The sequence below is a fragment of the Globicephala melas genome, chromosome 2, assembly GCF_963455315.2.
Source record: "Globicephala melas chromosome 2, mGloMel1.2, whole genome shotgun sequence".
Classification (NCBI taxonomy): Eukaryota; Metazoa; Chordata; class Mammalia; order Artiodactyla; family Delphinidae; genus Globicephala; species Globicephala melas.
In genome coordinates this window covers 98,554,744-98,575,980 of record NC_083315.2, presented here as the reverse complement: position 1 = coordinate 98,575,980, position 21,237 = coordinate 98,554,744, and the positions used below count along the sequence as shown (strand labels likewise).

The 21,237-nt window shown below is 35.9% G+C and overlaps 1 protein-coding gene across 3 annotated transcripts in view; it reads right to left on the bottom strand.

Annotated features, from left to right (window-relative positions):
- The window catches only part of AQR (aquarius intron-binding spliceosomal factor), a 121,120-nt gene that overhangs the window by 64,897 nt on the left and 34,986 nt on the right, over window positions 1-21,237 (bottom strand). For all 3 annotated transcript variants that reach the window (XM_060294504.1, XM_060294503.2, XM_030844269.2), the window contains exons 14-20: window positions 19,106-19,208; window positions 16,444-16,564; window positions 13,330-13,471; window positions 10,034-10,212; window positions 6,445-6,612; window positions 4,916-5,085; window positions 1,419-1,660 (exon numbers count right to left, since the gene is read on the bottom strand). In XM_060294504.1, coding sequence (XP_060150487.1) covers window positions 1,419-1,660; window positions 4,916-5,085; window positions 6,445-6,612; window positions 10,034-10,212; window positions 13,330-13,471; window positions 16,444-16,564; window positions 19,106-19,208 — 1,125 coding nt within the window. The remainder of the gene's footprint in view (window positions 1-1,418; window positions 1,661-4,915; window positions 5,086-6,444; window positions 6,613-10,033; window positions 10,213-13,329; window positions 13,472-16,443; window positions 16,565-19,105; window positions 19,209-21,237) is intronic.

The following is a 21,237-nucleotide window of genomic DNA, read 5'->3' as shown; positions in this document are numbered from 1 at the left end:
TGTAAATGGAATCATACAATATTTGTTTTCTTCTGTCTGGCTTCTTTCACTTAGCATGTTTACAAAAGAAAATTTATATGCTTACAGCACATGCACTGTAAAGTGCCTTACACACTGTCCTTCATTTAATCAGAAAAGGCTTTATGGGAAAGGTGGCATCTAAAATGAATTTCAATAGACATTCCAGGAAGAAAGAAGTAGCCAGTTCTGCTGAAGTGTAGGATACAATAGAGTAAAATAAGGGCTAGAGAGAAAGGCTGGAGCCTTGTTCTGACACCTTTGGAATATCAAGCCTTTAAGGCAGAAGTTCTTAGCCTGGGGTCAGGGATACCTCAGCAGGCAACTTCCCATAGGTACCTGAGGAAGTCAATGAATACCCTAAAATTAAACTGTTGGACAATGGAATGACTCTAGCAGTAAGGCATGTAATGGGTTTAAGCAAGGAGACAGAGGGAGCAAAGACATTGCCATTACAAAGACTGAAGTGCTAGGCTTCCCTGGTGGCTCAGTGGTTGAAAGTCCGCCTGCCGATGCAGGGGACACGGGTTTGTGCCCCGGTCCAGGAGGATCCCACATGCCGCGGAGCGGCTGGGCCCGTGAGCCATGGCTGCTGAGCCTGCGCGTCCGGAGCCTGTGCTCCGCAACGGGAGAGGCCACAACGGTGAGAGGCCCGCGTATCGCAAAAACAAAAAAAAAAAACAAAAAAAACACTGCTGAGATTTCAAGATGATTTTGCCATTAACAAGATGAGGAAAGTACAGAGGAAGACTAGGTTTACGAGTTATAAAGCTACATGCTCTTAATATGCAGAATTATTATATTTATATATAACAGTTAATTAAAAACATTCTAATTTGCAACTAAGAAAGTAATTAAGTCCTCTGCTACCACCAAGGTATACTTAGTGCTTCACCACTAATCCATATGACGGAATTCATGAAGCAGTCAGCACTTCAGGTACTTTGTTCTTTCCCTACTCAAATTAAACCAAAGCTCCTTTAACTTTGAGTATAACTATATTATGAATATTTAAAATTTGTAAAAGCAATCAGGGTTAAAAGAAAAAAAGAGAATTTTTTGCTAAAACAAAAGAAAGTTCAAAATCACATGGCTATGTGTATTAATTAGCATACATTTCTTCAGCCAAATGCTGCGGCTACGTTTAGATAGTACGCTTCGGACAAAAAGCATTTACTGAACCCTTGTAAGACATGAGGCTACTTTTACTGTGGTCTTAAAATAGCTACTACACAAAGAATTAGAAATAAATTTATCCCAGTGATTACATGGTGAGGGTAAAGACTATCCAAACATAATCCAGATATGATACTCAAAACTTACTTTAGCTACAGTCCTGATGGTCTAACTCAGACTGACTACAGAAAGCTTAAAAGGAGTATATCCAGTTTTGACTTTACCTGAAAGGGGGTATCTGTAGAGCTGGGTCATCCACAGTTACTTTAACATTATGACCAGGAAAGCTGGTTTTTAAATGCTCAATGGAGAAAAATGTATCATTGAAATCAAGGGTGGCGATCTGATTGGGCATTTTGGAATAATGTGCACTACTTGGATCCCCATAACCTAAAATGATGTCATGCAGCCAGTCAGGTACCACACAATCAGTATTCATCAGGTTCCGAATAGTCTCCAGCACAGCCTGTCAGCAAGAGGACAAAAACGGATTTTGTGAAGAAGACATCTCAAACATTTGCACTTCAATGGAATGCCGAGCTGGCTGCACTAACCAGAATTCCTGAGTGTTTCAGGGCAAGAAGCTATTTTCTGCTGACAGGTGCTTGGCTAGACTGAATCAACAGCTATATTTTCAGCTGATACCATACCGTGAGTTAAACAAAAGACCAAACTCAGCAAGAACAGTTTATCCATTAGTAGTTCATTGAGACAGAACGTCATAGACGAATTTACCACTTGACTTCTGTTGAGCAGGATGAAAATCTGATCAGGTCTACACATTATAGACCTGATGTGGTCTATAATTATAGACCATTATAGAACAAACCCTTAAAAAAATGCTTCCTCTTAGAAATTACTGGAGTTTTCTCCTCTTTATAGCCCATAGTTCCTCAATGCTAAGACCACATACAACCAGAGGCACTTAATGTATGCCTCGATTGTGAAACATATGGTTTAGAAATACTAAAATTAACATTGTTAGAAAAAAGAAATAAAATATAAAGTGAACGATGATAAAAATGAAACGTCAAAATTTCAGAATGAAAGAATTAGAACTACAATGAAAGGTCATTATAGCAGTTAATATATACATTGTCAAGAGTAATTGCTAAAAGTTAAGGCAAATTCTTAAGCTTTCCAAAAATTATTTCAACAAAGTGATCTATGCCACATATGGAAATCAGAAGGCTAGGCTATTAATTTCAAAGAATAAAATAACCAAACCAGACGTTTTTATATCATAAATGCTACACATCTAACAAGATAATAAAATAACAGGATAGTGATGTTAATCACACTTATATTGCCTTATTTTATTTTCTTGCACTTACCTCTACCTAAAATTCTCTTATTCATAAGAGAACTGGTTACTTGTTTATCATTTGTCTAATCCCCATCAGAATACAATTTCCAATGAGAGCAGGGATCTAGAACAGCTTAAATATGGGGTAGGTAAATGGATAGATGGACAGATAAATGAGTATGTTCACATAATGGAGCCCCCAGATGAGGGCTCTACTCCCTAAGGTAATTACAATTCTAGTAGGGAGATAAAATATGTCTTTCCCAATGATACAAAGCAGCAGAAAGTGGCAAATAGTAAAGAATATTATAAAATACAATAGGAAAACAGTTCAAAGTCAGTGAGAAATGGATGTAGTGGAGACTTTTGATATTAGGAAAGGTTTCAAGCAGGACAGTGGCATTTCAATTTAGTTCAAGCAAAAGATTTGTGGAAAAGCTTATTTCACCATTAATGGATAGTCACAGAAATGTTTTGAGAAACAGTGAAATGATCAGGAGAAGTGAATGTAAAACAGGTGACTGACTATGAGGACAATAACAGCAGAGACAGAGGAGGCTATTTAATGCAACTACTTAGGCAAGAGGTAGAGTATCCAGGCTAGGATAGGATACTGAAAGAGAGAAGGAAATAGATGAGGGATGTTGCCCAGCTATATAGTGAAACACCAAAGATACCAAAAGAGTGTTCTTCCTTTTCCCAACATAGGCAAGTTAATCATTCCCTCTCTTCCTTGAATCAGAAACTGAATGCCTCTTTTGAACTTCCATGCATCCTTCTTATGACTTCTAACCTTTCACAACAGTTACCCGTTTATATTTCTAACTTCTCTTCTTAGTAGTCTAGGCTCCCTAAAGGTATAAGCTGTGTCTTACTCATCTTTATTAGCTCCATATAACTTATCACAATACTAGACACACAACAGACATTAAATAAAATGGTGAAAGAAATGAATATAAGAAAGAAACTGTTTTTCTTTTAGTAAACTAACTGAAATTCACTCATTACTGAGCAATAAAACAGAGACAGACCAAACAGAGGCCCTGCCCGCATAAATTTGCATTCTAATGCTAGAGAATTAACAAATATAAAGTCCTTCTAAAATCAGATAACTAACAAATATATAATCATCAGGTATAATAAAAGCTGTGAGGAAAAATAAACATAATTGGATAAGGAACGATGAGAAAGGGAAATGCTACTTTAGATAAGGTTGTCAGAGAGGACTTCTCTTAGGAGGTGACATTTAAACAGAGCTGCCCATGTAAAGTGAAAGGAAAAACCATGTAGATACCTGGGAGAAGACTGTCTAGGTAAGCGGAAATACCATGTACAGAAGTCTGCATTATTAAAGAGGAGCAAAAGGGTCAGTGTGACTGGCATGGAGTGAATAAGGAAAAAGTGTTAGAAAATGGTGTTGGAGAGGCAGCCAGAGGACAGATAATAATGGGACTTTTGGATTACGGTAACAACTTTCTACTGTGATGGGAGACCACTAAAGAGTGTGAACAGGGGTACCAAGGTATAATTCACATTCAGTCACTATGTGGAGAATAATATAAGGGGAGGAGCAGTCAAGAAGAGAAGCAGGCATGTGAGAGATGAAGGTGTCTTGCACATGGCATCAGTGGAGGTGGTGAGGTAATTAGACTGATTGATGGATTGGATGTGGAGTGTGAGATAGAAAATAAATTCCTTTGTATATGAGATTTTCTTTTTTTAAAAATGGTAATAAAGTGATAATGTATAAGAAGCACTGTTTTGGGGGAGAGAGAAAAGAAAGGCATTTGTGCAAAAGCTAGTGTTATCAAATGCTAGAACTGCTCAATGTTTAAGTTTTATAGTATAATTTCAAATAATACTTTCAAATTCTTCCTTACTAAAACTCCTTTTCTCTCCATAAAGTTATTATAAAGGTAAAACTCTCTAGCCCCCAAACTTCCCTTTTCCCACTAATGAGTAAAGTATAAATACAAAATATCACAGAGTAATTTAGAACTCTGAGGTTCCACATCTGTACTCTTAAAGTAATTTGAAAATACACCTACATTGGATTTAAAAAAGAAGTCTCAGTAAACAAACAAGCAGTTTTCTTCATCTCAGACTGAAGCATAAACTGAGTATCTAATATACAAAAAGCAAGAAGGGAGGCTGGTTTTTAAAATAACACCTGGATTAATTTATATTTTAAGTTTCCAAACTCATCAAAAGACAAAGTAAGATTTAGCAAATAAATTTACTTAAGTTTTTATATTTAATCTATATGTTAAGAATTTAAGAGATTTGTTTAGAATCTAAACAAAAGCAGTGATCGTTATTTTAACAAATCTTTTTTAACCGAGGATCTACATATTTATGTCTTAAAAGTTATTCAAATTATGAAATACTACTTTTAGTTTATAGCCCCCAAATTACCTTAAAGTTATTTTCCTTTGGTTTTCTCCTCATTATTATATTGAAAGTTTCATATACATCTTCTGCTCCATTTTGTATCGTATTGGTCATATCTTGTTGATACTGGTTTGGATCCAAAAACACTCTAAATGTCCTTGATTCTCCTCTAAGATTGGGTCTGGGTTCAGGTCCTAGACATTTTTTTAAAGTTTATTAAATGAAATATATACTTTTCAAATATCATAGTAAGTTAGCAGAACTCCTTTTCTAGAAATGATGAGTAAAGTGTCCAGATTTAACTCCAGCAATTCCCCCAACTAGAATGCCTTCCACTCATCCATTTTGAGTTCCAAGCTGAAAATATTTTCTCCTTTCTCTAAACTGTCACTATTTCTTCCCAGAACAGTCATGTGACGTTTATGGTGCAATGCCATGAATTGCAATTATTTGTGTATGCCCTCAACTAGAATAGGATCCTTAGAGGTCAAAGAACTTTACTTGTGTCAGTTACTCATAGCTCCTCCTATCGTCATACATATAGTACGTACTCGTCTGATTACTCTTTTTGTCCTTCCATATTCCATGTGTAACATCACTAGTATAACAGGAAATTTCATATACTAGTGGCTGAAAGCTCAGACGCTTTTTCTTGCCCCTTTGCCCTCTCTCCTTTCTTTTTGCCTTAGACCTCCAACTCTGGTCCCAGGACGTGGCCTTATGTTTATTCTACCCGTCCTCCATTCTCTTCTCCTTTTTCTTTTATTCTAGTGATAAAGGTAGCCTAATTTTCAGCCCCTTAGCAATGATTCAATCTTGAAATCACAGGTAGTAGAAGCTGATTCAAGTTCTGATAGAAGTTTCATAAACAAATTGTAAAATAAGCACTGGACGTAGATGCAGTTATAATTTAACAGTATTATCAAAAAAGTCAGGACAACAAAAGAAAGAATTTCAAAAAACAATCAGTTAAGTCTAAGAAATCAAACTGCGTTTCTAAATAGGGTAATGCTGGCATCTTGGGCAGGACAGTCCCTTCTAGAAGACGGTTCTGCTAAGGTACTCAACATCCCAGACCCCCATCCATCAAACACCAAGAGCTCACCATCCCCTTCCTCTACCCCAGCCATATGACATACCACCATGTATTTTGAAACACAGGGTAGTGCTGTTTCCATTTGAGAACCACTGCTCTCATGAATCAAATCAGTAAAACTTAAAAAGGAAAAATGAGAAAAATATATCACTGAACAACTATAAGAGGTGTTTAGAGGTTCTTAAAAGCAATATTGTAAAGTATCATATAAGGAAGAATTTTAAATATTGGCAATTCCAAAAGATCCTGTCCAATATCTAAAACAGAAGTTTAGAAACCATATTATTTATTTCTAAAACTGGGTGGTAGGTACCCTACTCACTTTTATATATAATTCTTTGTGTTGACTTAGTATATAAAACAAATTAAAAAAATCACCTAGGACACAAAAAGGAAAAATGGCAAAGACATTTATCATTACGTATACACACTCTTTCAAACATGCATATCACCATACCGTCTTCAATGACACGCCCTTTATCGTCCAGCATGCCCTGGACCTCACAGCCTCTGACGTAAACCAGGCCAACCTGCTCAACAAAAGGTCTCCTCCGGTCAAACTTGGTACCATAAGGTTTTGTGGGACGTACAGTAATTAAAAAGCATACATCATGCTTCCGAAGTCCTAGTAAAACACAAAAGACATTTCCACTTATTAGAATGACATTGCTTTGTCTCCTGTTGGCAAATTCTCATCCTCTTATCTTTTGAAAAGGTATAAAAAGCATTTAAAATATCAGAGGTGATCAATGATTATACGTGCTTTGTAATACGATTATGGGTTTTCCTATAACCTTCAATACTCAATGTTTGACAGCAATAATTAAATAAAAATTTCTCTTTATATTAAAATTAGAAACTTTTATGCTGTATATACATTACTGAATAAGTCCTCCAGATCATGCTACAGCTCCAAAACTGGATGCTTGTCATCATTCTTATTTATAACATTCTTAATAAGTAACCAAAAATATGGTTGGCATGTAATCCATCTATATCATATTTAGCAGGTTTCAAACATCAGTTTAAATTGTCCATCAGTGTCATTTCAACAACAGTCTAATTGTATTGCACCAGAAGAGGTCAAGTCTAGAATAATTCATCAAGGCACGAAAGCACTGTTTATAGATAGCATCTTGAGAAGGCAGCTGAATATATATTGCTTCAGTTGGCAAATGCTGAAATTTTTATAAGCAAATGACAAGAAATAGGAGACTTGTGCCAAAGTCTGTAGTTTCTCAGTCATTGCTCAAATTATGGATTCAACTGGATTCCCAGCTCTATTAAAAATACACACTGGAAGACAAGGGACACAAAATTAGACCACACAGCATATAATGTTACACCACTTAATCTTCATTTTTTTCCCCCGATTCATTTTTTCTTTAGTTTTATTTATTTATTTATTTTTGGCTGTGTTGTGTCTTCGTTGCTGTGCACGGGCTTTCTCTAGTTGCAGTGAGCGGGGGGCTACTCTTCGTTGCAGGCTTCTAATTGTGGTGGCCTCTCTCTGTTGCAGAGCACGGGCTCTAGGCACACAGGCTTCAGCAGTTGTGGCATGCGGGCTCAGTAGCTGTGGTTCACAGGCTCTAGAGCGCAGCCTCAGTAGTTGTGGTGCACCAGCTTAGGTGCTCCACAGCATGTGGGATCTTCCCGGACCAGGGCTGGAACCCGTGTCCCCTGCATTGGCAGGTGGATTCTTAACCTCTGTGCCACCAGGGAAGTCCCCCAAGTCACTTCTGTTAGTCATTGTATAGTATAAATGCAAATTTAAACAGTCTGCTTGCTCATAACCTTGGTAATAAGAGATACAACTAAATCAAATCAGCCATGTAAGTGCGTGGCTAATAGTATTAATTAGCACCATTCTGGTTTGTTTCAATATGGAATAGGGTTTAAGTGTGCTAGAAATAGTAACTGATTCATAATTATGACTTCATTGTTTATTTCCCAACAAATTCTATGTGAAGAAGCAGGAGAACAATGAAAACTAAGGGGAAATGATCTACTATGTGAGTTGTACCACCTATATGACTTCTGATCTGCACAACTCATTAAAACTTCCCAGTCTCAGAGCCAAAGTAGTGGCCCTGAGAAGTAATTTAATCCCTACCAATGTTACCTTTTGGCATCACAGAGGGATGCTGTAGGACGTCTTACATCCATGTTAAAAATACCTGTATTACAATAAGCTGAACTCTCCTTTCAACCATTTGCATTTACTCCTGGCTGTGCCTTCTAGGGCAGGATCCAACATTTCCGTTTCACTAATTCTGTTTCCTTAATTTTAAATGGGGTAATGGAGAAGATAAGGGCCTGAGCTTCACACCTTCTTGAAGGGACAACAATGTTTTACAGCATTTAGTTTAAATTCTTCAAAAATTTTCTGTTTTTACAGGACAGTGTTCATTGCTATTTACAGAACCTCCCTCTCATTTTTTACTTGGTTGCTCTATCTGGAATCAATAAAGGGCCTGCATTTTGGCTTTGGCCTCCCAGAAAACACTCTTCTCCCCACCATGCCCCAGATGAATTGCTTGTCCCACAATACCCTATTGTTCCCTATCTTGCCCATCAAAATTTACCCATTCTATTTCTCATCTACCAGAGGCCTATGTTTAAAAAAACAAAAAAGACTATTTGATGGCCTTCTGACTACCAGTCTCCGAAGTGATGGAGGTAAGAGACTCGTAAGGGGTTTGGGATAACAAATCCTTTTTTTTCCTTAACACTATAATGCAGGCTTGTCATCTGTCATCTATACATTTCTACAAAGGGTCTTTTTTTCCCTTCAAGTTTTACTTCTAGCCATCACGGCTTCTAGGGGTGGCCAATAAGTTATTTCAGTTCATTACCCACTATGTAAAACAGTGTTTATTTTAATACCTCCTTAAGCTCCAAAAGGCGATAAATGTAAAACCTTCTTCAGCAACTGAATGACTTTCTCACAATTCAGCAATAATAAGGGTACCTATTATTCTAGATGTGTAATGCACCAGATTTGAACAATTTTGAAGGATACAAGAGCCAAAAAAACAAACTGTCACAAACTATACCAACTATGGTGGCCACTTGTTAAACATTTGGCCAGCTTTGTTGCTGGCTTCCTTCAGAATTATTTGATAAATATATCATACAGACCCTATGGTTATAAACAGCTATAGTGAGAGCAATAATTTCTGAAAACTGATCCATTAAGGGACTATCCCTTTCCTTCTGGCATGCCAAGAAGGTAGGAGGAGATAAAACCTACCAGCTCCTGTTTCTCATAATGGGACAGCAAGAGCTCTCATAGACAGCTGGGAGAAAAATACAAAAGTGCCAATTAAAAATCAGTTTACGTGCCATTTCTGGCACAGGTGGGTGGTATTGATGTTTTAACTCCATTTGACTTAGTAACTTAGAACATATCTGCCTCTATATAAAATTGTGACATAGAACTCCCATCCCTAAAATCTTGCTTAGTAAAGAACAGGGAAAGTAACTTCCCTGCAATTATTATTTATCCTTGAATACATTTGATTTCACTGATTTTTTTTTATCTGACTTCTTCTCTTTGGTACAAATTGTATGCATCCCTATTCACTTTACTTTGACTGCTGTTCTCTCTTAAAAATACCAATTTTCCTTACTTGTTTTGCATGTGTGCAAGTTATATGTGGCTTTCCCCCCTTTCTTTAGTGAACACAAATATTTTATTCTTTTTATAGTGATCCTATAAATTCATAAACATTATCTTCCTAAATTTTATGATTTAAAATGCTCTCCTCTCAGCTCTGCCAACTGCAATTTTCACAACACTGATATACGTGCTATTTTATGCTTTTTATTAGAGTATGAAGGTATTTAATTATTCTTGTATGATCTTTGGTATTTTTACTAGTAGTAACTATAAATCAATTGCCATACTTTAAAACAAATTTTAAAGATAAAATTTAATAAATTTAAAAGGACAATATCTGGTGAATGTGCTTTGCTAATGCTCTAAGTAGAAGTCTATAAATTGTAACGGCAAAAGGTGACCACTTCTTGAAAGGCAAAGTTACCTTCCCACTCATCTCTGATGTGGTCTCTGACGTTCAGATGGATGCTGACATCTGCGCGAACCCGGGTTGGCCAGTTCTCGCCTATGCTGGGTTTGGCAACCTCCACCACGGTGAACGCCACGATGGGCTGGGCCATTCGCGCCCAGCCACCGAATACCACCCCGCCATACTCAGACTGCCTGGAAACCAGAAGCAGAAGACTGGTTACCCAAGCAAAGATCAACTTTTGCTCAACGTTGGACAAGTTAAACTAGTAACTAAGAATACATGGTTAGCTAGTATTTAAGCCCTAACATTAGTAACTCTTATTTCTAAACTAAAAAAAAACCCCCAAGTCTCAATATTTAGGAAGTATATATGGTAGGATGAAACAGGCAAACATGGCCCACAAAAGAAAGGGAAGTAGAGGAATGTCCCCCACATTCCCAGAAAAACATATAACTCTATGTACGTAAGAGATGAGCCATTTTGTCGAAGAATGAAATGATCCAGCACATTCAGTTTTATTTTATTTTCTTACCCTCTTCCCCTCTTCATCAGGATAGCCTCAACTGTTTACATTTTATCTTATGTATTATAAATACTTCTATAAGTTGCTTCAAAAATCTTTTAGAACAAGCTAGACCTTAAGAAATTAAAAACAAGCAAATGACAATATCTATGCAAATGCTTTCTTTAGGGCATAATATTTAAAACACTGAAAAGACACTGCTATGGATGGGAGTGTGGGGAATCATCAAGCTAGTTGTAATAACCAGAACCACTAACAAGCAAATATTCATTCTTTCTTCTTATTTTGGTGCTTTAGCTTTTACATTAAATAGTGTATTGGGGAAATCTGTAATACAAAAACTGCAGCAACACTCCAAAATTGGAAAGTACTGCCAAAAATGACATGCTTACAAAGATAAAGAAAACCTATATCCTAAGTAAAGGCTTTTGTAAATAACAGAAAATTATAAAACTTCATAACATCAAAGAGTGAAACTAATTAAAAATAAAAGTTCTGCAATCCAATGACTTGGTCAGTACTAAAACAATTTCTAAAAGGCATTACCTTGTGTCTAAAAGCTTTTGTAATAACTTTCTATCACCTCCCCCATTTTTCACAACTTTATTGCAATATAGTTTATATACCATTAACTTCATTCACTGTAAATGTACAATAACTTTTAGTAAATTTACAAAGTTGCGCACCCATCACCACAATCCAATTTTAGAACATCTTCATCATACTTTAAAAAGATCCCTCTTGTCTACTTGCAGTCAACCCTTCCTACTCCCAAGCAACCGCTAATCTACTCTCCCCAATTCTTTCCTCCTTTATAAAATCTACCTGCAACACGAGGCATTAAAAGAGTATAGATTTCTGATCCTCATAAGCACATCCTCTTTTACACTGCTCAGTAGTTTCAGTAGCCTAAAAACATGATTAGAACTACACAATAAGTAAAAATGCCTCTGCTACTTTTCCACCTTCAGACATGAAACAGAAGGAAGCCCTATCCCTCAAGATCTCATAATTTTTTAACAGTTTCCAATAATGGGCAATTAGGAATGAAAATTTAGAAAAATTTATTATCAATAGTTATCTCCCAAACGTAACATTTTCTTCCACTAGCAGAAAATAATGTAAATTAAAAAAAAATGGGGCTTCCCTGGTGGCGCAGGGGTTGAGAGTCTGCCTGCCAATGCAGGGGACATGGGTTCGTGCCCCAGTCCAGGAAGATCCCACATGCCGCGGAGCGGCTGGGCCCGTGAGCCATGGCTGCTGAGCCTGCGTGTCCGGACCCTGTGCTCCGCAACAGGAGAGGCCACGACAGTGAGAGGCCCGCGTAACACAAGAAGAAAATATATATATTTTATTAATAAACCATAAGAACTCCAAGTATTACTGCTTTATTTGGCATTTAAGTAAAATATAAATGAATTCTACTTGATGAGCTGCTAGTTACTAAGTCCCTACTTTGCAAAATGACCAAAATTAGGTCCAGAGTCTGAGCATATAAGTGCAAGGTAACCATAAATTATAAGGCAGCTTTCTGATCAAGCACTCCCCTGGGGTCCAAACAATGGGCAATAATTTCAGCAAAGCTGTGGGCAGAGACGATCAGCCAGTGGGTATACAAATTGCACAGTGCTAGCCTGCCCACTGACTCAACTGATTATTAAGTCAAAAATACTTTGTTGTGTTTTAGACTCTCACCCAGAATAACTTTTCACATAATAATTAATTAAAAACTAGAACTGTGTATGAAATAAAATATGGAAATGAAAAAAACATCATAATCACAGTGTCCATGCAGCTCTCTGTAATTAGTAAGGAGAGAAGCCTGGAAGATACCTGAATCAGTTCACACTCAAAATATGTTAAGCTTTTCACACAGAATGTAGTATAATTGTACATATGTATGCATGATGTGACAATAATTTAATGAAAATTCATTTTACAGAATTATTTCACTCATTTACAGTCAACTGTGATATATAACTTATCTCCAATAATTTCATACCTAGAATGAAATAGTGAACGAAGGGCATTTACCCAAAGTTAGTCATGTCTAAAAAGCAAAATGAACCTTCACAAATCTTATAATGCAGAGCTGCCTACAACAGAGTGAAAGTCTTTTCTTAGCTAAAGGAGTTCCAGACAGAAGCTAGCAGGTGGAAAGCTGAGTTTAGGCAGAAAAGTTCTTCAAATAACGAAACCTACTCAACAGGCCCTAAAAGTAAATGCTGATGATTTAGTCTCTTCAAGGCAACCTATGGATGGAGGGCAGGGAAGATGTTCCAATGTTCCACTCTGTGCAATGTTCAGCTATGCCCCTCATCTCCTGCCAGGTCCTTTAGAGAGGCTGACTGAGACTAGTGGTGACAGCCACAAGAGCGGCTGGAGTAACAGAATACCCCTTTATCATAAGCTTCTCCCAGGACTTAAGCTGCCCTGCCTAGTACAGGCCTGCTGGCCAGCCCATACCCTTCCCTCTTTACCCTTTTACTAATGCCCAACCTCCTCCCCCCTACATTTCTCCCTCCGGCCCCACTTCCCAGAACAATGACCTCTCTTCTCTTACCCTCAGCCCCACTTCCAACGACCCAGATACATATTTTCTATTTTAGCACTTTGGATATATCTAATTCACATTCAAGAACTTCTCACAGAGTAAATATCTCATATTTTAAAGGGCATCTTCACCACAGATATATTATTTCTAATTACACGTGTGAGGTTTCTGACAGAAGTATGTCAGTCACTGTTTGCATCTCTTCATTGCAAGTGGAACCAATTTACTAACCATGGCTTCATTCTGCTGACACTATCCTCGATGTCCTGCCTAATTTCATAAGTTGATTCTAAGCGGAAGAGATTAAAGTTCCTTAGGAGGTAATCATGAAGAGTCAAAAACTGCAAATTCAACTTGGGAAGAGCAAGACAACCTGAAAAGGAAAATAACATCCATATTTGAATTATTTGTTTTAATCAGACATCTGCTTTATGTATTAAAACAAGGCAGCACAAATTTGTTAAGAATCTAGTTTACTGGTGTCTAAAATACAGCATATTTGATAAGGTCGTATTCTTATTTCCACACAGAAACTGAAACCAAGTTAACAAATGCCATCTGTTAAGACTGGGAATAAAGGATGAATTTCATTAATACATGTAATCTGCACATCAATGACTCATATGCAAACAGTGCTTCTAAAAAGTATTTAAAGATACTTAAAACTAACACAAGTAGTTTAAAAATTCTTTCTTTACCACCTAATCTGTATTTGGCGAATCTCAAAGTAAATAATGCTACCATAAACATAGCCCATGACCAAATTTACCAAGAAAACTGAATTAGTATATTACATTACACAACTCTATCTTCAGTGATCACTATGGTGCTCTGAACCTTTGCCGTTTTGCTAGCCTTTAAGGATAAGGCATTGATTGTATGTTATTCCTGGAGTTATTTCCCTTCTCTGACAACATTAATGAACCATATTCTTTCCATTACCTTCACCTAACACTATTTCCCTGGGATAATAAGTAACCAAGCACTCAGCACCAATATCAAAAAGGTCAAAAAAGAAGAACCCCAGGGACTTCCCTGGTGGTCCAGTGGTTAAGACTTCGCCTTCCAGTGCAGGGGGTGCGGGTTTGATACCTGATCGGGTAGCTAAGATCCCACATGCCTCACAGCCAAAGAACCAAAACATAAAACAGAAGCAATATTGTAACAAATTCAATAAAGACTTTAAAAATGGTCCACATCAAAAAAATCTTAAAAAAAAAAGAACCCCCAAACACATTTTACTAGCAAATCATATTATTTTCATCATCCCTATCCATACTTACCAAAGAAACAATGCACCTAAAAGCAAGAAACATCAATGTACAAAAATTTCACATCATTTGTTAGTAAACTCTGACTTATAATCTAATTCAATTTCTTTCAAGCCAGAAGCTGAAAGCATCTCTTTTGATGGCATACTTATATTAAAAAAATTAACATATCACTATTTTGTAACCCTCCCTGAATTAACAAATCTAGGTATTAAACAGCAATATCACAAAAACAGACACAACTAGACATCACGTGCCTCCTGATGAAAGAATACACCACCACCAAGGATCTTGCCAAAGAGAGAATACCTCTGCCTGATGAAGCCAATTTGTAGAAAAAATAAAGAGCAGAGGGACATGTTGAACTGTACTGTGAGTAGTCAATTAGAAAAATCTAGACTGTGGAAAACTATACAGATCAAACAACTCAGGGCCTTCAAAAGACAAAAGAAAGGGATACAGTTGGTACCCGTAAAATAAAAGGCATCTTAAAATGTACAGGACTGACTACGGTGTCTAGGGATGCACAACTGGGTAATAAAACTATGAAGAAATAGTGAGACAGTGATTGCTATATAAGTCAAGAAATGGTTACTTTCCAGTGGAGGGAGAAAGCAGTAAGTAGGAAGGGGTACACAGGAGGATTCTGGGATAGCTGACAAGGTGATTATAAGGGTTTTAGGGTATTTCCCTTAAGATAATTAGTAAAGCTCTATCTTTATTTTGTGTGGGCTTTCTATATTTCTGTTTATTTTACAATAAAAAGGTTTTAAAAAGGCAACACTTTACAAAGACTTTCTTTACAATTCTTATACTATATTTTTTAAATATCTACCCCAATTTCACACTTATTTTCTCTCCTTGGGAGCTGGAAGCAGCTTGCATAATTGTGCCGGATTGGCTTTGATCTTTGCCTATCTCACAGCATTGAATACAGAGCCCCACAAGCACAGTTTCACCCATGGTCAGTCAAGAACCATGGCGAGACAGGTACAAAGACAAATTTTGAGAAGTAATTCTTTTAACTTAACTTCATTAATCATAGGAGCGAAAGAAAAGCAACACTTTATACTAAGCAAAATATGTTTTAAACTCAGACCAACATCACTGAATAGTACCAAAAGCTAGATATAAGACTGTTTACATTTTCAAGGACACAAACTTTTCATTAAAAAGACAAAATATTCTTAAGTGTTATTCATACATATATGATCACAAATGCTTTTAGTATGAACAAATTAGAAAAGTGAGAAAGCAATGCATTAATCACTGTCAGAATATAAAAAGATATGAAGACTGATTATTCTGAAATCTAGTACAATTTTAGTGCACTGGGTTTATTGGAATTATGGCTCTAGGATATGACTCTGAAGAGACAATTTTCTTTTAAATAAATATACCAATACCTATATTGGTGATCTCTTTAAAATAGCCACATCTCTACTAATCATGACACTGTTGTTCAAAAAACTTCCAGAAATTTTTTTTTGAAATATGCCTTCAAAATGTGTCAGAATGCACTTTGGCATATACTGAATTGTGGCAAATTCTCATCATTAGAGGATAAGCATTTAGAAACAAATCTGTTGAAAGAGGTAGATGAACATACTAGGCAATACTACTCTGGATCAAAACTAAGGATTTATCTTAACTAATGACAATGTCTTTCTTTTGAAGGTCATTAGCTGGCTCTACAAGGAATTCAAAAGAGCCTCTAGAAAAGGCTTTGAAAAATAAAACACTACCAAATAAAGCCTGTTACAGTGACATAATGAAAGCTACACTTCTTGTATTATTAGGTCTCCTGAACACACAGCTTTACGGGCACATTTTATACAGGATGATACACACACACACACAAACACACATTTCATTAGGCAATGCTTAAATTTAATAAAAATCCTTAATGTTAAGCATTCAAAACACTGAATAGTTTCTAGCTTCCAAAGTTGAACTTGAGGGTACCAGAAAATTACCCTAATGTATATAGCAGATAGGAGCATGTTCAGTTATATATGATGAATTCTAAACTAAGTTTCATGTTACATCTGAATACTGTACGTCGTTACCATACCTTCCCCAGAATAGTACTCAGTTGGGACAATATTTTCATCCCATATGATTTTCTCGGTTGGATACAAAGGCATCTGGTTCAACTGCTGAATCTGAGAAATTCGACGCTCATGACGAGATACCTAAAGGAAACAGGTTTAGAAAGAAAGTCAGAAGTATCTTTTTTCAATCAAAATAATTTATGGAGAAATTCAACACAAAGTATGGAATGAGAAGTTTCATGTCTTTGAGTTATTGTAGCACTTAACAGAGATTTTTTTTTTCCTTTTTTCATGTTCTCCACAAATCAAAGAAGAAAGAGGTACTGATTGTGATGGACTTTGGAATCAGACAGATCTGAGTTCAACACCTAGCACCTCTACTTATGGGCTATGTGAAAGCTGGGCAAGTTACTTCAAACTCCCTGATTTTAGTTTCCTTTTCAGTAAAGCAGATTAAAATGTCACTCCCTTCTTAGGTTTCTTATGAAAATGAAGTGGAATATTGTAAAATAATGTCAAAGAGTCTGGCACATGCCAAGACCTTAAAACCCACAGCAACACAGCATTCACCAATGTAAGAAAAAAAAATGGGAGCCCTAAGTCCTAGGTTACAGTTTTCATTCTTGTACTAACTAGCTAAATAATCTGGATAAGTTTACTAATAACTTGGCCTCAGTCTTCTTTGTAAAACGAGAGAGTTGTACTTGATGTTCTCTATGTACCCCTCCATTGTTAATACTACAGTGATCTACCTCAAATACAGAAATAAGTTTGTTACCTAATTAAGAGATGCCAAAATAATGATATATTTGAAAAATGTGTCACGTTCTTTTCAGTAGAGATAGTATTGTTTTAGGAAAGAAGACAGTGTGATATCATCTAAACAATATGCATAGTTGAATTTTTTAATCATATTTGGTTGGATATTAGAAGATTCCAAAGCCTGAAAAACTCCTTTAAGAGGGGGAGGAAATGAAAGATAACGCTGTAGCACTATAAATTTTTAAAACTGTTTTCTTTTCACGTAACTATTTAAATTTTAAGGATGAAATCTTAGCTATAAGACCCTAAAAAGCATAGATAGGATCAACTTTATACTCAAACCTATTTTCCATTAGAAAGGTTCCTGGAAAAGTCCCCATTTCTTTCTATAGTAAGAATTTATTATTAATCTCCAAAACCTGACTTACCAGAGAACATTTTACATTATCAGAAAACAGGACAAGGAATTTTTAGAAAGCACTTGTAGTCAGAGACAACAAAAAGTGATTTGTAAGAAGGAAGGGAAAGATAGTGACCCAAGACATACATTTCATGCAAGTAAATATATCGATAAAAAAGTATTTTCTATACTTGAGTTAATTTAAAACCCTTCCCAAGGATTTCTCTCCAAATGGCACTTAAACACCTGTCACCAGGCTTAAAACACATGCTACAAATAGTTTCCTGTTACTACCCCAAAATAAGCATATTATCTTCCTCTCTACAGTAAGGAACTGTATTTTATACCCTGTATTAGAAGTATTAGCTTGAAATATGTTACAAAAACATGTGCCCATTATTGTCCCATATGTGTAAAAAAATGTATTTACAAATCCATGCAGTGTACATTTGTATAGGTATAAAAAATGTCTGAAACGTATAAAAGACAACTCAACCTCATAGCAGTCAGCAAACAAAAAATTAAAACAAGTTTTTTTTGTTAACCCATGAGACTGGCAAAATTGAGGCGACTCAGCATCCAATGCCGAAAAAAGCTTAAGGAGACATACTTTAATACACTGTTGATGGGAACATACAGCTTTTGGAGGACAGTTTGGCTGCATCTTTTATCTTTTAAATAAGCACATCAAATAATTTCACTTCTGGGTACCTCTCCTAAATGTCCACATATGGGCACAAAGAGGCATATATTAAGACTGCATCATTATTTGTACTAGTGAGCATGCAAACAACCTAGATATTCATAGTGGCGTATGGTTAAATACTCATCCACTTTATGAAATATCTCACGGAAGTTTAAAAAATAAAGTACATCCCTTCCCCTCAGTTTTGCTATGAACCTGAAACTGTACTAAAAAAAATAAAACCTCACACAAAAAAGTATTAGTTTAAGAGCTGATGTTCAAACTAATACTCATTTCCCAAAATGCTTGAGAAATCCCTTAGAATTCTTAAACCACTAAGTCGGTAATAACTTTTTCTATTTTTAAACATTCCTGAGCTCTCTAGTGATAAAGGTATGGCTTAATATTCAAGGTACTATACTTAAATAATAACTTAAAAATAAACAGATAAATAGATAGATATCTCTGTGTGTGTGTGTGTGTGTGTGTGTGTGTGTAGGTATAACTGTGATCTCTTAAAGGCAGGAACAGTGTTGGCCATCTCTGTATCCCCAGTGCTTGAATCCAGTGCCTGACACAGATGTTGCTCGTAAATATCTGATGGAACAAATCCATGCTATAAAGCAGTTTTAAGAGGTAAGAGACTTGAAAAAAGAAATCTAAGAGATGAAAAAGAAATCTGACAAAATCAAATGATGATATAGTTCCCAAACAAGTAGGCATTACCTACCAATTTTTTAGCCCAGAAAAAAATCTGTACCAACCTACATCTTTAAGAATGACTCAAAAAAGTAGGGAAAACCACATGCAAAATTCAAAGAACATTAATATTTACCAACAATTCTAGAAGAAATTCTTTATCAAAAGTCGTGTCTTCACCTTTAGGAAGAGTTGGTAACAAGCAGAGGTATGATGCCACCTGGTGGAGTGTATTTGAACTGCAGAATAAAGAATATTCAGATCAGAATATTTTATTATAATTTAATTCATTTTTGAAACATAATTTTACAGATGGCTTAAAAATTTTTACGTAGAAAATATAATCCTATGACGCAAGCAACAAATATATGAAATCAGCAAAGAGTTAAACCCCTAATACAGAATTCTCAAATTGTCTTCTGCAAACCTCTCATGGTCCCCAAGATTGTTTCAGGGAAGCTACAAGGACAATACTTTTTCATATTAATACCAAGACATTATTAAGTTTTTTTCTCACTGTCTTTACATATACAGTGACAGTGCGATAATGGGTAAAACTGGTGGCATGGATCAAGGCAGTGGCGCCAACCAGTACAATAAGTGGTCCCAGCATTCCTCACTGTGACACAGTTATTAAAACAAACAAAAAAAAAAACCCCACCAGTTTTGTTTAAAAATGTCCTTGATGAAAGAGTAAAAAATTATTAAGGTTATTAAATTTGGACTTGAGTATCTGTTTTTTAAAAAATCTGTGTGACAGAGTGGGAAGTACACATTTTGCACACAATTTTTACTTGTGTAAAAAGAATGTTTGTCAGAACGACTGACAAACTAGTTATTCAGAGTTGAATAACAGCAAAAAATCTGAACAAAATAAACCTAACTTCAAGGAAAATAACTGACAGTATATGTTGCCAAACATAAAATTTGAATTTCAGAGTGAAAAACTGAAATTTTGAAAAACTTGCATTTGCCACTACTTACCTGACAGTTTTCAACCACTCAAATACAGTTTCATTACCCCCCAAAGCCCCTCAAACTCTCTATCCCTGTCCCTGGTAACCACTAATGTGTTTTCAATCTCTATAGATCTGCTTTTTCCAGAAGGTCAAATAAATGGAATCATACATTATGTAGCCTTTTGACGCTGGCTGCTTTCACTCAGCATAATACATTTGAGATTCACCCACACTGTTGTGTGTATCTGTAGTTGGTTCCTTTTAATTGTTGAGTAATATTCCACTGTATGGATATTTCACAATGTGTTTATTTACTCACCAGTTGAAGCATATTTATATATTCCAGTTTTTGACAACTATAAATAAAGCCACTATATATATTTCTGTACAGATTTTTCTGTGAATGTAAGTTTCCATTTCTCTTGGGTATGTCTGTGAGAACACTAGATCGCACAGTAAGCACATGTTTCTGCAAGAAACTATCAAATTTTTCCAAAGTGGCACTACCATTTTGAATTCTCATCAGCAATGTATGAGAATTACACTTGCTCCACATACCGGTCAAGAGTTAATACACTGTTGTTTTTATAAACAATTCTAATAGGTACATAATGGTATCTCATTATGATTTAAATTCGCTTTTCCTAATGACTAATGATGTTAGGCATCTTTCTATAGGCTTATTGAAATCTATATATCTTCTTTGGTGAAGTATCTGTTCAAATCTACAGACATTTTTTTATTAAGCTGTTTTCTTATAATTGAGTTCTGAGACCTCCAGATACCAGTCCATCATCAGACATGTATTTAGCCAATATTTTCTCCCAGTTTGGGGTTTGTCTTTCATTCTCTTAACAATACCTTTCAAATAGAAATTTTTAATTTTGATGAAGTCCAATTTATCAGTTGTTTCCTTTAAAGACTGTGCCCTGGTGTCTACAGAAATCTTTGCAGAAAGCACAATCACAAAGATTTTCTCCTGTATTTCCTAAGTTTTAATTTTGATATTTAGGTCTATGATTCATTTTGAGTTAATTTTTGTATAAGATGTGAGGAATGGGTCAAGTTTCATACTTTGCATATGGCTGTCCGGTACCACTGCTGAAATTATTTCTTTTCCACTGAGTTGCCTTGGCACCTTAGTCAAAACCCAACTAACCGTATACGTGTGGTCTATCTCTGAACTTGACCCTGTTCCAGTGATCTATAATGTCTACCCTGTTTTCAATACCACAGTGTCTTGATTACTTTAACTTTATAGTAAGTCTTGAAATTAGGTAGTGGAAATTCTCCAATTTTGTTCTTTTTC